Source organism: Ailuropoda melanoleuca, chromosome 3, assembly GCF_002007445.2.
Source record: "Ailuropoda melanoleuca isolate Jingjing chromosome 3, ASM200744v2, whole genome shotgun sequence".
NCBI classification, from domain to species: Eukaryota; Metazoa; Chordata; class Mammalia; order Carnivora; family Ursidae; genus Ailuropoda; species Ailuropoda melanoleuca.
The window spans coordinates 43,961,614-43,978,189 of record NC_048220.1 but is presented as its reverse complement, the minus strand read 5'-3'; the positions used below and the strand labels follow the sequence as shown (position 1 = coordinate 43,978,189).

The following is a 16,576-nucleotide window of genomic DNA, read 5'->3' as shown; positions in this document are numbered from 1 at the left end:
TTTTTAATTCCAGTAGAGTTAAGATATAGTGTTATATTAGTTTCAGGTGTACTATATAGTGATTTAACAGTTCTATACATTACTCAGTGCTCATCATGATAAGTGTATAGAACAGGATTTTTTTGTTAATTTTTCTAACACTGAAATGATGTCTTATTTTGGTAATAAGCCACATCTCTTGACCCATCCCTTCCCAGCTGTTACTTCTGGGAGTTAGTGCTCTGTTTCTAAATAATACGATTTTACCACAACTTTTTGATTCGTCAATTTTAGACATTCTCTTTTATTTTCTTCTCGTATGGATAATAGTTTTAGTGATTTATTTTTTTAAAGATTTTATTTATTTATTTGTCAGAGAGAGCAAGAGAGAAAGAGCTCAAGCAGGGGGGGAGTGGCAGGCAGAGGGAGAAGCAGGCTCCCCACCGAGTAAGAAGCCCGATGTGGGGCTCCATCTCAGGGCTCTGGGATCATGACCCAAGCTGAAGGAAGATGCTTAATCTACTGAGCCCAGGTGCCCAATTTTAGAGATTTAAACCATTGACTGTACGCCCATCTTCCTAATACATTTAATCATTTCTAATTCTTCTTTTACCTTTTTATTTTTTATTTTTTTTATTTTTATTTTTTTAAAGATTATATTTATTTATTTGACAGAGATAGAGACAGCCAGCGAGAGAGGGAACACAAGCAGGGGGAGTGGGAGAGGAAGGAAGCAGGCTCACAGTGAAGGAGCCTGACGTGGGGCTCTCCCAGAACGCCGGGATCACGCCCTGAGCCGAAGGCAGACGCTTAACCGCTGTGCCACCCAGGCGCCCCTTCTTTTACCTTTTTAATTTTAAACAATAAAATAACCTTTGCTTCTTGTTTTATCACTTATAAGTCTTTTGCTTCTATGCTTTGTAGGGGCAATGTTAGTGCTCACTAGATATTTTTAGAAGTTTAGAACAGCTTTGTTCAGATGGAGCATAGTACACCATGATTACTTTTCTTCTTCCTGGCAATTAATTAGTGATCCTTGTCTTCCATCTCTTAAGTGCATTTTTCTTGCATCTCTCTTGCATTTTCTCTATGTAATTCATGTCTGTGTGATAGCAGTAGATGACTTGATGGATTTTATCTGGCTATCTATGCTTGCATGTTAGTAAGTTCTGAAAATACCTAGCTCCTATGCAGTAGAAACCCAGGTCTGTTTAATTTTTTTGTTGTTGTTATTTTATCTGACATAGTTCCACATGCAATAAGGTCATTATATAAGTGCCTTTTAAAAAATATTTATTAGTAAACATATTCAAATAACTCTCGTTCAGTTAATGATGGAATAGAAAGCCTCACATAGCAAGGTAACCCCAATAGTTATGTTTTGATTGTCCAAGCTTTTCATTGTTTTCTGTAAAAGAAACTCATCGATACATTGGGAAATTTTAAATTTTAAAGTCTTGGGGCACCTGGGTAGCACAGTCATTTAAGCATCTGACTTAGGCTCAGGTCATGATCTCAGAGCCCTGGGATTGAGCCCTGAGCCCACATAGGGCTCCATGCTCAGTGGGGAGCCTACTTCTCCCTCTCCCTTTGCCCCCCCCGCTCATGCTCTCTCTCTCTCTCAGATAAATAAATAAAATCTTTAAAAAAATTTTTTAAGTCTCTGAGACTTTATAAAGTTATGGAAGCATTTTGGTTTTTCCGTCTTCTGCCCTCTAGTCCCTGAGGCAGTTAGTGTTGGGTTGGGACTTGAAGGTGAGGGAACAAATGTAACAAGGTCTCCACAAGCATAGTTTTGTCAGAAGATGATGAGTTCTGGTACTCGAGTTTTTCGAACACTTAAACCACTCTTGTAGACAGGTAATGATTAGATGTTGTAATATTCTTAATAAATTATTGGCAATTGCAATCAGAGAGAAATGGGGAAAGAGGTATCCATGCCTTATCATTGTACATAGTAGTGTTAGAATAAACTTAGCAAATTGGAATATTGAATAGAAACTAGGATAATGAAATGTAGCTGGGGACAAGTATAAAGCATTATGGTTGGAGAGGAAAAGTAGCATAAAATCCAAAGGATGGATAACTGTGTCTAAGTAAAGTTGGAAACCCCCTTAGCAGTACAGGGATAACAAGATTAGTGCGAGTTAACAATGTAGTGTTCTGGTGAAAGCAAACACAGTACAAGGTCATATAAATAAGAATTAAGAATGCAGGAAACTTGAGGTTATTTTCCCGTAGTACTTGCCACTGGTCAGGCCCTTATGAGAGCATTGTTTCTAGTTCTGGGCTCTACCACTAAGGAAGGACGTGGAGAACTTGGAGAAAGTTCAGAGGAGGACCACAAAGATGATTAAAGGGTTGAAAGAGAAACCTAAAAGAAAAATTTTTAAGTAGCAGGGATTATTATTATTCCAGAGAAGGGAAGATTTAGAGGTATTTAACTTATGCATAAAGGATGGAGACCAGATGTTCTCAATCTTCACTGAAGGTCAAACAAAAAGAAATCAATTTAACCTGAAGCATGAAGGATTTGGATTAAATATGAGCTGAATTTTACATTTAGAAAGTTAGAATAAGTGACTATGGGCCCTGTGAAATTTTTTGTTACAACATAGATCCTTACTGATAACATCAAACTGCTCACAGGGCATTTGAAGTATTTATTGTTCTAATAGCTCATTAGGTGAACCTGCATTTTTTTCATTCTTTTTCTTTTTTTTCCTGACTGAGGAAAATCAACAGTTCGTCAAGAAATTCTGACTTTATGATCAACCCTAATGGCAAATGTGTCTAGTTGACTTGACAGAGGTAATGTAATTCGAGTTATACCTCTTCCCCCAATTTCTTGTTACGACACTATGCCTTAGATGATAGAGGACAGCTGTTGCTTATTAATTTGTTTGATTGTAAATATAAATAAAAAAGAGAAGTGATCATATTGAAATTTTAAATATATTTTTATTTTAGATTTTAACTTCTATATACATAGGTACAAATGATAAAGTACTGCCTGTGGTGGTGTTTTTTCTAGGAGTAACCCTTTCATATGCATTTTAAAAATGCAGTCAAACTTTCCAAATCAGTGTTGTTAAATAGTTTGCCCGACCATAAATAAAAATTATTTATCCTTTCAAATTGACTACCAAAGTACTGCCTAACAGAACTAGACTACTGGTTGCTGTGGTTAGATTGAAAGATGCATATCCTCACAATAGAAACATTTTTCTTCCTATTGAGCAATGTTTTGCATGCGTATTATGCTTTTCCTTTTTTGCTTTAAATAGCTTCTTTGGTTTTGAGGTTTTTGAGGAAGAAGACAAAATAAGCTGTGTATTTTATTTTGAGGCAAGGAGCTGTTGTGGTCTGCCATGTTCTGTAAAACTAAAAAAGATGCTGTAGTGAAAAATTTAGAAAGAAAAAAATTTTAGATATAGTATAAAGGGTGTACTGTTATTTGTATAAACTGGCCTTGTGTTTTAAATAATATAAAATGGACTGATCAATTTTTCATTGTTTATCAAGCATTTCCATTATATGTTGGTAAAATATAATTTTTTTCTTAATACTAGAGGAAGTTGTATTTTTTATGTTAATATCAAATATATATATTTTTCTCAATATTAGAGGAAGTTGTAAATTTTATAAGGAGATACTTTGTTTTCTAAACAAAGAGCACCCTGTTATTTTATTTTTTAGAAAACCAACCATTTTTATTCAAAAATTTTATCCATTTTATCCATTTTGTTCTAGGTGCTGTAATGGTTGTAAATATTTTAATCTTAAAAATATATGGTGTGTTTCTTCATGCAGCTACAAAGGAATATTGGGATTCTTGTTATTTACTCCCTAAAAAAGATAGCTATCTTTCAGGGTGGTATTTATTAATTAGGTAAATTTAGTTTACTCTGGAACTAATTGATCAGTCCATTTAATATTATTTACAATATAAGGCCAGTTTATACAAATAACTTTTAATCCTTTACTACATCTACAATGATGTTAAAAATATATTGGTAATTAAAAGGCAGGATTCCAAAAATGTAATATACCACTTTTGTGAATGTGTAAAAATATAGTAACAATTTATTCATTGTAAATATCTATATTATGATTTAGTGACAAGACAATCAAAGAAAGAAAGTTAATCAAAAATGGAATAGTACTGAGATAGTAATGAGAAAAAGCCCAGAGGACAATTATGATAATCCATTGAATTGAGACTATCCATGATTACAAAGGAGTGAAAATCCTGTGTTGGTAGGTTTTTATAACTTAGATATGAAAATCTCTATCTTGTCAGCTAGATCATTATTTTCCATTGGTTTGGGGACAATTTTGCAAGGGCAAAAGGCATTCATAGTTAATTATTTCTGTGCTTCCTCATAGAAACACCCTGCTAGAATGAATGGAAAACTCATATTATGTTGTAAATAGCCATAGAGATATTTTTTAAACTAATGGTAAATCTTTAATCATTCCGTGGGCAAAAACAGTGGTAGCCTCTGACTTATGATAAGAATTAGTAGCTAAAATTATCTAATATTTATTAGGCAAATAACCCTGGCACATCTTTGAGAACTATTGTGTAAGATGTTCACATAAAAATAATAACAATAAATATGTCACTTCAACAGATAGTATACATATTGCTGGTCTTAGGTTTTAGGCATTCAGAAATATCAGCAAATAACTTTCTTGAGATAATTCATGTTACTTAGATAAAGAGATGAATATTATCAAAGATATCACCTGTGAAATGAGGTGCATAAACCAAACAAATTATCTGTTTATGTAAAGTGGTATTATGGTGCGGGGGTGCCTGGCTGGCTCGGTCGGTCCGTAGAGCATGCAACTCTTTAACTTGAGGTTGTGTGTTCAAGCCCCACATTGGGCATAGAGTGTACCTAAAAAAAATTAAAATATAGTGGTATTATGGGCTGAATGTTTGTGTTCCCCTAAAATTAATATGTTGAAACCTTAACCCTCAATGTGATGTTACTAACAGGTGGGACTTTAGGAGGTAATTAGATTTAGATGAGATCATGCGAGTGGAACCTACATGGTGAGATTAGAGTGCTTATAAAAAGGATACAAGACCAGAGACCTCTCTCTCCACCAGGTGAGGATATAGCAAGAAGGTAGCCATCTGCAGGTTAGGAAGAGGGTTCTCACCAGGCACCACATCTACCAGCATCTTGATCTTGGACTTTCTAATATCCAGAACTATGAGAAATAAATGCTTATTGTTTAAGCCATCTAGTCTATGGTGTTTTGTTATAGCAGGCCAAGGTAACTAATTCAGCAATTGGTACTGAGAAGTGGGATGCTGCTGTAACAAATACTTAAAAATGTGGAAGCTTTAGAATTAGGTAATGAGTAGAGGCTGAAAGAATTTTGGGGTGCATGCTAAAAGAAGCCAAGATTGCCACGAAGGGAATTTAAAAGGCAATTCTGGTGAGACTGCAGGAAAAATTGAGGAGAGTTGTAAAGGAAGCTTCCATCTACTGGAATACACAATTATGACTATTGATAGAAATGTGAATGATAAAGGCCATTTTGGTGATGTCTGGGTCAGAAATGAGGTGTATGTTATTGGATAATGGAAAAAAGGTGATCCTTGTTATCAAGTAGCAAAGAACTTAACTGAATTATGTTCATATTCTAGTGTTTTGTAGAAGGTGGAACTTGTGGGAGATGAAATTGGGTATTTAGCTGAGGAGATTTCTAAGCAGAGTAGTGAAGGAGTAGGTTTGTTCTTCCTAAATGCCGGCAGTAAAATGCAAAAAGAGAAGTAAATTGAAGAAGAAATTGCTAAACAAAAAGGAACTGGAACCAAAAGATTTGGAAAATTTTCAGCCTGTCCATAATGCAAAAATTGAGTAAGCATGTTGAGAAGAAAACACTAAGGTATGGCTTACTGACCATTTGATAATGAGGTTAGTATGGCTGTGAACTACGGAGTAATCATCCATCTCAACAGAGCTAGCAATAGAGATGAGATTATACCAGGAGAAAACTGCCAGCTGGGACTAAAGGAAACGGAGAAAATAGGACGGAACAAAGGAAAGCTGTGAACATGTATTATCTATCCTTCAAGAGAGGGGAAGAAGGACCCCAAAGACAATTCAGAGATCATCTGGGCTGGTACTCATACCACCGGCCCAGAATACATAGCCTGGATGGCAAGACTGCCTGTATCTTGGTTTCAAAAGTCAGGAGCACTACCCAAAAGAGCTGCATAGGAACACCCTTGTAGAAAGCAGAGTGGGTGGTACCCTTACAGAGAGCCTTGTGAACAGCACTCTGGTAAGCCGAAGGGGTGGGGCCATGGATGTGAAACCAAGGATGCTGCTGCCACCCCAGTGGGTCCAGAGAGCAGAGTTCAAGGCTTAATTATTCTCAAACCTTAAGTTTAATGGTATTTGCCATGGTAGGTTTTGGAACTCTACTTGGAATCTTACTTGGGACCCACTATCTCTTTCTTTCTTCTGATTGTTCCCTTTTGGAATGGGAATATCTATCCTATGACTATCCCACCATTATGTTTTGGCAATGCATAGCTTTTCTGATTGCACATATTCATAGTTAAAAAGGAGTTTGCCTCAGAATGAAGTATAACTAGACTCTCACCCATATCTGATTTCGACGGTAGTTAGATGAAACTCTGGACTTTAGAGTTAATGTTGGAATGAGTTAAGACTTTGGGCCTGTTGAGGTGGAATGAATGTATTTTTTCTTATGTGAGAAAGTCATGAATTTGGGGAGTATGGGAGGGATGAAATGTTATGAGGTAAATGTTTGTTTTTCCTCCTACCAAATTCCAGTGTTAATGCCTTAATCCCCAGTGTGTTGGTGTTTGGAGATAGGGCCTTTCAGAGGTACTTGGGTTGAGATGAGTTTATGAGGTTGGGCCCTTCATGAAGGAATTAGTGCCCTTGTAAGAAGAGGAAGAGACTCCAGAGCTTTTTCTCTCTTCATAAGAAAGCACCAGTGAAAGGCCTTGTGAGCACCAAGGAGAGGATCTACTGTCTACAAGCTAGGAAATGGGGTCTCACCAGACACTAAAACTGCTGGCATCTTGATCTTGGACTTCCCAGCCTTCAGAACTGTGAGAAATAAATGTCTGTCATTTAAACCATCTAGTCTATGGTATTCTGTAATAGCAGTCCAAACTAAGACAAGTAGTCTTAAAATCTTTTTCATTTATCATGAAGAGTGTTATACATTCTTGTATATATTGGGTAAAAACATGTTCTCTCTCTATTATTTTATTACAGTTGTCTTTGTAACTGCAGTCAGTTTTATAATACTAGTCCGTCAGTGCATGTAAAGAAAGCAGGGAAGTGCTACGTCACTATCACTTGGCCTTTGCCACTCTATCTAAGAGAACTAATTGAAACAGCACAGTATGTAGGTCATTTTGTTTGGAGATAAGTCTGTGACTCAGTGTTAAACAAATGAGTCTCAGAGTTTAGATTTTGATTTATTCCATTTTCAAACCTAAATCATTGAAAGGAATGCTTCTTTGCAATGAGTGTTTCTCTTACATAAGAATGGAATGTAGTTTTTGGAAAAGGTTTTAAGAACCCATCCAGGTATTTCATCATTGTAAGGTAGTGCTATATTTTGCAGATCTTAAAATGGAACTTAACCATGTATTTTGGTCAGTTTCTTCTGATAGTCATGCCTGGCCAAAAGTTATTAGGAAATTGGAGAGTTGAAAGTATCCAACCAGTGTACCAGTGTTACAGTAATAGATATTCAGCCAATCTCTCTGGTGTTAATCTTGCTCAACCAGTCCTCCCTTATGAACATAGGGTAGGGGAATGACAATGTATGCCTTCGATTACTCATCCAAAAGCAGAACCTTGCTTTCCTTCAGGTACCTGGCTTTATGTAGACCCCCTAAGATCACGTTTCTTGGTTCTTTTTCATCTGCTCTGAGGCCGTTATTATTTTCATGAAAAGGAAACAAAACAAATGCCCAATGATAAGATATTTTTCTATCCGAATTCAGAATCCAGAGAACGTTTTCTAATTATATTTTGGCTTTTCTGTCCCTCTTTAGAACTCCACTGTAATTCTTAGCCTCACCTGTAAGTTTAGGAGCTCCTGCTGTATCTTTGTTGGTCAAGATTTAGTAAAGATTATTTGTTTAAAGGGTGCTGAGAGCTAAGAGTAGGCAATCAGGGACTTCTTTTCTTTTCCTCAGCCCCTCATTTCTTAACTTTGTAGGGCAGTAGGATGTCTTAGAAAGCACACCAGTTGTATCTTTGTGATAAAGCAAATTCTTTGTAGTTTTTCTTGAGGTGACTCAAGTTTGGAGGAAAATAAGGCAAAACCATAGTATGTCAGAGAAGAGTTGGTAGGATATAGAGTTAATGTGATGCAAGGTAAAAATGAGAAATGCAGGAGAAAGAAAGGGGTGCAGGGAGAAGTTTGTGAGAATTATCATAACATAATGTTGAAAAATGATGTTTAAAGATAAGATTTGAGAAGAATGAAATAAGCTGGTTCATACTTGACCTAATTTGAAAAATCATAGTTTAAGTATAGTATAGCTTGGATTAGATAACTTTTCAAGATTCTTTTCATCTGTGGAAATGTGGGACTGACAGCAGAGAAGTTTGTAGGAAAATCTAGAATCAGAAATTTATACATGAAAAAGAAAGAAAAAGAGTAATGCAAGAATGGTTGGAATAAGAACACACACACACACACATAAAAGAAATTTAAAAAGGTAGCATGTAGAAGAATATAAGTTTATGAAAGTAACTGAATTAATGCAATTTTCAACTTTCTTTTTAATGTCTCAAATGATTACCTTGAACTTATGCTGAACATTTTGTTATGTACAGGTAACACAATGTAGAGCAAACACAATCAAGGTATGGAAAAGATTTTTAATAATCAATTCTACATAGAAATGGAAATTCAATATAGTTGAGGTAGTTTATCTTGAATAGAAACTTAGGTCTTTTATTTTATTATTATTATTTTCTAAGATTTTATTTTTTTGAGAGAACACATGCAAATGAGCTGGGGTGTTGGGGGAGGAGCAGAAGGGGAAGGAGAGGGACAAGCAGACTCTGTGCTGAGCAAGTAGCCTTACATGGAGCTCCATCTCACGGCCCATGAGATCATGACCTGAGCTGAAATCAAAAGTTGGATGCTTAACCTACTGAGCCACTCAGGTATGCCCCAGAAAGTTAGGTCTTTTAGATTTATCATTCCTGATTTTGATATAAATACAACTTGATTCTGTATTTTATAATTCGTGGCTGAAACTGTGTACTATGTTTAATCCATGGCTTAAGTCTTCCTTCTGCTCACAGTTATAATAGCCTAAAGAAGAGAAATCTTTTAAAAGTATATATCATGGGGGATATAGCCACATATAAGTTATTTTTCTTATTACCATATCACCTCTTCCCTCCATCAGTCATGGGTTTTTATTGTTTCAAACTTGACCTAAGTTAATATGTTCAGGCAAACTCTTAGGGTTTGGTGAGTGAATGTTGTTATCAGTTATAATAAAGGGAAGTTTTAGATTAAAGGCCCCTAAGCATACAAATACTTATTAAACAAGCTAGGAGTTACAAAATAGTTCATACTTCTGTTTTATAAGCCTGATTACACACCAGCTCTTATTTAGGATGCTTTAATAGCACTTTGCATGAAAAATGCTTTCATATATAAAATATAAAAATGCATTCATATATAAAATATGAAATATAAAAATGTACTCATATATAAAATATAAACATATTTTAGGGACAGATTTCTACTACCCTTATATTTGTCATTTGGCACCATAATACTTCAAAGCAATGAATGGACACACAACACAAATCTTAGATGCTTTACTTAAGTGTAAAACCTACAAAGTTTGCTGCATTCTTGTATGTATTCATGAAGACCAGGAGAGTGTTTCTGAAATATTTTGACTAATCTACAGATTTAAAACATCGCTAATTTTTTTCTTCATTGAAAAACATCTTTTTCAACATTTATTTAATATTCATGAAGCTTATTTTCAATTATTTCTTGCATTGATCATTAAAGACGAGCATAGCTAAAACACCTTCTGATTAAAGGTTGGTTGTACAGAATGTATATAATAGAGTAAAAATCATTATCTTTTAAAAGATTTATTTATTCATTTGAGAGAGAGAGAGAGAGGTGGGAGGGGCAGAGGGAGAAGGAGAGAGAGAGAATCTCAAGCAGACTCCCTGCTGAGCGTGGAGCCTGATGTGGGGCTCAATCAACATCACTCTGAGACCATGACCTGAGCTGAAATCAGGAGTTGAATGGTTAACCAACTGAGCCACCAGGGTGCCCCTAACAGAGTAAAAATCATCATAACGTTCCCACTCTCCCATCTTTTCTTTAGATACTCACTGTTATCCTCCCAGATTTTTATCTGTATACAAAATCAATCTGTATATGCATTTATAAACATTAAAAAAAACTTTCCTAGTATGCAAACTATGTTCTAAGTTTTTGTTTTTTGTTTTTTTTTCTACAGAAAAAATCTGGTTTGGTATTCAAGGCAGTTAATAATCTATCCCCCCAGGCACTTAATAATCTATCTCCCCAACAGGAACTCTATATAATCATTTGTCGATGTTTATTCTATACATTCAATGTTTCAGCCTCTCTGGACTTCTCATAGTTCCCTACATATGCCATACTCCCTCCAGATTCTGTTCCTTTGATTATTCCATTCTCTGCCTAGAATGTCTTTACTTTTCTATTTTATCTGGCTAAATATTTAAAATCTGTTTGAGATGTTATGTCCTATTGTGAATCTGTTTTTTAGTTTTCTATTGTGGATATCCTCCTCCTTCTGTATTTTCATACTAATTTGTATATAATTTGACTATGGCAAAAGCCGTCATCATAATGGCTATCAATTGTTGGCTCTATTGGGTGTAAATTAACTTTTTTTACATTTATTTTATTTAATCATCTTTCCACATCATATTGTAACTTATCTGTTTATGTGTCTTTTCCCAATAGAGCACAATTAACTCACCCAACATTAGATTCTAGTATATGGCACTATACCCGGACACATAATAGATGCTTAGCAAATCCATGTATGAAAGAATAAAAGTAAAAATGTTGCTTTTCACTTGGTATTAAAGGAAATACACAAATCATAATTGTTCTGAGTGAATATAGAATAGAGAAGTATACAGTATGAATTGAATGCAAAAGCTACAAGGAAGTGGCGTGTTTTTTCCTATATAATATCTTACAGAGAATTCTATACGTATGTTAGAGGATTGGGGAAAGCTGAAGAAAATGCAAATAGAATGATCTTAGTCTAAGATGCTTTAGCTTGCATTATTTGTAGAAGTCTTATCCTTTATGTAGGTGTTTTGTGCAATCATGACAGAATGAAATAATATTCATCATGAGTGTAACATAAAAGATGTATGTAAAATGAAAGGATGAGTGGATGAGAAAAGACTACTATGAGGGGGAAATATAGTTGCATTTGTCTGTGATCTTCAAAATTTTTGCTTAATTTGCCTCCTAAAATAATTTGGAAAATTGACACACCGCCTTTGTACATTTTAAAGTTGCTATCAAAAATACTTTTTATTAAAGTTTAAGTAGCTACAGAGACTATAGTTAAAAACATATTATACATTGTATGTATGTTTTAAATACATTTTCTCAGAACTTTGGAGTTGTCTGTTTCATTGAATCATGAAAAATGTTCACCATATAATCCAATGGGCTTAATCAGCCCTCATTGCCAAACTACTTAGCCATGTCAGACTTGTCGATCAAGAACAAAACTGAATTTATTTTTTAGGTCGAATAAACATTTTTTTTCTTCAAATAAACATGTTAATGCACTCCATGAAAACCATCTCACTTCTGAATTCTAATTGTGAGGTAGCTATATAGATTGATTTGTAAGGAGTCAGGAAGACTGGCAGAAAGACAGAGTCTTGCCAGGATAAAATAAGCATCATCCCCTTTCATTTTTCTTGCTTTGTTCGTAAAGGATTGACCCCAGGATCAATGCATTCTTGAATTACCTCTTTGCATAAATTCTGGAGGCTTTTACACCCAGGAAGCAATGCACCATAACAATATTTGGGATGGGCGACAAGTATGCTTTCTTTTTTGTAAAGTAGAAACAGAGCGATTGTGAAAGGCAATAGAAGAAAGGGAAACTGGTGGCTTACAGGTGCTTGCATTCTCAGGCAGATCAGTTTTAGGAAAAGGCATATATGGAAGTTGAGAATCTGGATATAGATTCCGTTTAGACATTTATATTTTCATTACCCATGAAAAGTCTTTGTTTACATTTTCTTGAAGACTCCTGGTAGGGGATGTGTCTATATAACATCATAGGCATTATACAGTATGATCACAAGATAAATTAATTGTGACACCCAGAATATACTTTCTGGTGCTTTGGTAAATACACCAAGTACTCTCTCTATCTCTTACATTCAAGAATGTACCAGATACTGCAATCCCGTGGTTTACCAGTTACAAGAGGGAGATGACTATGTGAATGATCAGAAGAGAAAGCTATGCAAGAGGGGAAATCCCTTTCCCCAGATGTAAAGTGTACGAGATGAAGAGTTTGAAACTCTAAAAATAGGAAAAGGGCATCTCCAGGGATTTCACTGATTTCAACAGTACAATAGTATGCTGGATGTGATATTTGTTTTTTTGAAAATACATTTTGATCTGGTGAACAAGATGGGATTAATTATTAATCTCCCCCCCAGTAATGTGGACTAACCATTATTTATATACAATCAAAGAACTTTTACAACTTGGATTTTCCTATGGTTTGTGAAATTTTATATTCTACCTGAAAAGCTTTTCATTTCTAGCATAAAACGTAGGCAAATAAAAATGGTCAGTCTTTTTAAATTTATTTTTTATTCTCATTTTAGAAATGGAATACTTTTGGTTTTAAAGATTAGTTTACAAGAATATTATAAAAAATGCTTAAATAGGTGTTCACATCAACATTGATGTAGTGTTCTAAATGTGATATATTTTAAAATATGCAACGTTACTGGTGAACTTCATCTTTTGTATTGAGTTGAATGCAATATAGCATTAGAGTAAGTCCAGCCAACATTAGGAAAGCTTCTATTGAGCTGTTTGTTAAAAATATTTGTATTTTAGCTATGCTGAATTTCTGGTATACAAGTAGGAAAACAATGTGATACCAGTTTTATTCCCTTTGCTGTATTGTGCTAATTTTTTTTTTTTAAACAAGAACCTGTGTTAGAGTTGAAGGAGCACTAGATAGTGCTTATAGCTCAGAAGTATAAAACACAATCTGTGGCTATAATAAAAAAAAAATTCAGCAGGTTCAAAGAGATTGGGAATAAAAAGCTACCCATTTGTTTTTTTGTAGCAGTAGTAGCAATCTGCAGACAAGCTATTCTGCTTCAAAACAGTATGGTAGATGGTTTTATGGAACCTGCAATTACAGAAATCTACTTTAACCTTACTTTCTTACTGGCAGGTGTCCCATTGGCTTGCAGCCAGAGGCTGTGAGTGTAGTACAGCCGGTGTGTCCCCCAGAGTGCTGAAAATGCCCACACTCCAGCTGGCTGCTCATAATTGCACTGATTGTGGTCTGACAACTCAGAGCTCTAAGAAAGAAATGTGATGAATATATGAAAGCATTTTACAAATTTGATCAGATTACAAATTTCATCTCTTTTTTTTTTCTCCTCTATAGATATGATATCTGCACTTACAAAAATAAGCCCTGTGGAACATTGGGTAAGTTTTTTATAAAGGGAGGATGGTTGATATTGTCTTTTTGTCCAGTGGCTTTACTCTTTAATATTAATTTGGTCATTTTCCTTCCTGGCACATCTGAAATTATTCCTATAAATTGTTAAACCTGACCCCTGTGGGTATGTCACTTACTAGACAACAGGTAGAATGATGATTAAAAACAACCTGGAAGATGATTCTAAATCTTCAAACAGTCATGATGAATCAAAAGTTACCAGTCCGTAATGTATTTTCCGAAAATACCAAGGAATTTGAGAGCAAATTAAACCAACGCAGCATCTTCAAATATCAGGCTAGGAAAGGAAAGGGGGAAAGTGGAGGAGGGGAATATTTAAAAGGGAGACATTGTGTTCTTAATGTACTTTGGTACAATTTTGTGGAGCGAATATATCCCCGTAAATTAAGATATTAGAAATTTTCAGTACCTGAGCATATTTTTGTAAAATATTATAGCCAGAAGTAGAGAGAGAGGACAGGATTATCTTTCTTGTGCTTCCCAAATATTTGTTTTTTAAAAAGCGTTACTGCAGTATTTTAGAATTTAAAAAGTCACATTTTGTTGCAGAGCATAACTTCATCCTGGTTAAGAGTTAACTGCAAATTCAAACAGGGGGAAATGATAGCTGTCAAGTAGACTAAATTGTTAAGCAACTAGAGTTACTTTTAGGAACTGGAGCTTTTTTCCTAAGATAATTTTTTTAGTGTCCTAGAGACTTATTACAGACTCAAAAGTTAAGCACCTGAAGGTGAATTTTCTAGTTTCTCTATGACAAGTCTCAATTTTCTTGTCTATAAAGGAACAATTATGAAATCTATTCCTATGCCCCTCATAAGAATTTTGGGAAGATCAAATTTAAGTCGAGGTGGAAGAAAAGGTGTTACCCAATTTCCTGGAGGAATTCAGAAAGTCCTCTCTTTAGAGATTAATATTTCTCTTGATTTTTATCTGCCTTTCCAGTATTCTCCTAACCCATTTCCCTCAGGATTTAAGGCTAAAGAAGAAATCCATTTAGCCAATGATCGGTATTTAGGGTAGAGAAGTTTGCTAGTTAAAAAGCGTAATGTAGAAAGACCTCTTTTTTACTGAGAGATCTCACATCAAAAAGATTTAGGTTTTTAGGTTATAAGAGCAACATAATCCATTGGAAAGTATCCTAAAGTGGAAACTGAAAACTAACAACTGGCTTTGACAGTTTCAGTGCTTTACCCTTTCCTCTTCATTTAGGTCTTTGTTCCTCAATTCCTTATCTATGAAGTAGGAGCAATATCTGCCCTTATGTGATAGGGGTATTGTAAAAATAACTTAAAGGAAAAAAATTCAAAGATGTTTAATAAAGAAGTACTGTAAAAATTCACTGGTATTATTATTTGTTGTAGAAATTACACTATTTAACCTCTCTGTTATTGTTCAAATTCTGTAAGCATTTACTAAGTGCTTGATCAATTTTAAATACCATAGCCATTAAGCTTCAAAGGAGGTATAAGCTAGAGCTTGTATTTTTCTAGTACATATATATATTCTGAGGAAATACACATGTATATAGCTATACACATTCTATTCTGCTTTTTGAAGTTAGATTGTTTACACTGAGGTATGTTCTTCATTAGGACATTAGTAATAACACTGCCTGTACTTTTGTTGTTGTTCTTACCAAAGTAGATTCGAGATATTCTTCTACCCTACATCTCTTTCTTTTCCAAATATGTATTCCAATTTTTATAGCTTATTAATTTCCAAAATCAATACATTAATACTTTGGTACATGTCAATGCGTTTTCAAGCTCAGTATAAATAACTTTTCAAATTATAAACCATTATAAATTATCTTTCATACTATCTCCTGGGGAAAACTGAATGACTGCATATATATACATATGTTGACCTTCATATATGAAATATATATTATCAGTACAAAATCGGTCACGTTTTTTCTTTTTGGGTGGTCATTCTGGCAACTTTGATGTTGGTTTTTATGCTAATACTTGCATAATCTCTTGCTTAGTACCTTTGATGACCAATTGTAACATGGCTAAGTAGATTTAAGGGTGCAAACTGTGGCCATCAAACTGAGGAAATCTAAATGACCCAAATAGTAATCAAACCCCTATTAACACAATCACACATAACTTTGACAGCCTCAGTTTTATAGGAATACAGAAAGTAGCAGGGTTGTGAAAATAGATTAGCATCTAAATTATTTTATTTCATTTAAGATTTAGCTCTGTATTTTTAACTAATAGTTATTTCCCAAATATACTTTCTGAAGTTGTTCTTTCAGTAGAACAGCTAAGTTAATTTTATATCAGATACAGAGGTAAATCTGTGTTTGCAAATGCACCTTGGGGAGTCATTAAAAATATTACCACGTGGTATATACCAAACAGTCACAGTAACAACAAACAAAAATCTAACCCATGGAATAGTATATTTTGGGAAATATAAGAAGTGTTAATTTAACAATATTCTCAGTAATTGTTTTTCTAACCAAATTTCATAAAGCTCAAAACAGAAACAGTATTCAGTGTGGCTTTGTTCTTCCTATATCATGGATGATATTGAACTCAATAGCTTAGCCAGATAATCTACTGCAAACTTTTTTGGTATTCTTTCTTTCCCTATCTCTCTTTCTCTCAGTGGAATTTAGAACTAACATTTATGAAATATTTTTGATTAACCAAAAAAATTAAGTCACCTTCCCCAACTAGTCCCTCTTTTTTCTTCCTTTTCTTCAGGTCCCAAGACTTCTAATTAGATGGAAGGGCACACAAGGATAACACTATTATTTACAGTAAC

The 16,576-nt window shown here is 34.5% G+C and overlaps 1 protein-coding gene across 5 annotated transcripts in view; it reads left to right on the top strand.

Annotated features, from left to right (window-relative positions):
- ADAMTS6 (ADAM metallopeptidase with thrombospondin type 1 motif 6) overlaps positions 1 to 16,576 on the top strand; it is a 295,037-nt gene that overhangs the window by 115,190 nt on the left and 163,271 nt on the right. For all 5 annotated transcript variants that reach the window (XR_004624085.1, XM_034656286.1, XM_002919303.4 and 2 more), the window contains one exon: positions 13,721 to 13,764. Coding sequence is in view for 4 of the 5 variants with exons in the window: in XM_034656286.1 (XP_034512177.1) it covers positions 13,721 to 13,764 (44 nt within the window). In the remaining variant the exon portion in view is untranslated. The remainder of the gene's footprint in view (positions 1 to 13,720; positions 13,765 to 16,576) is intronic.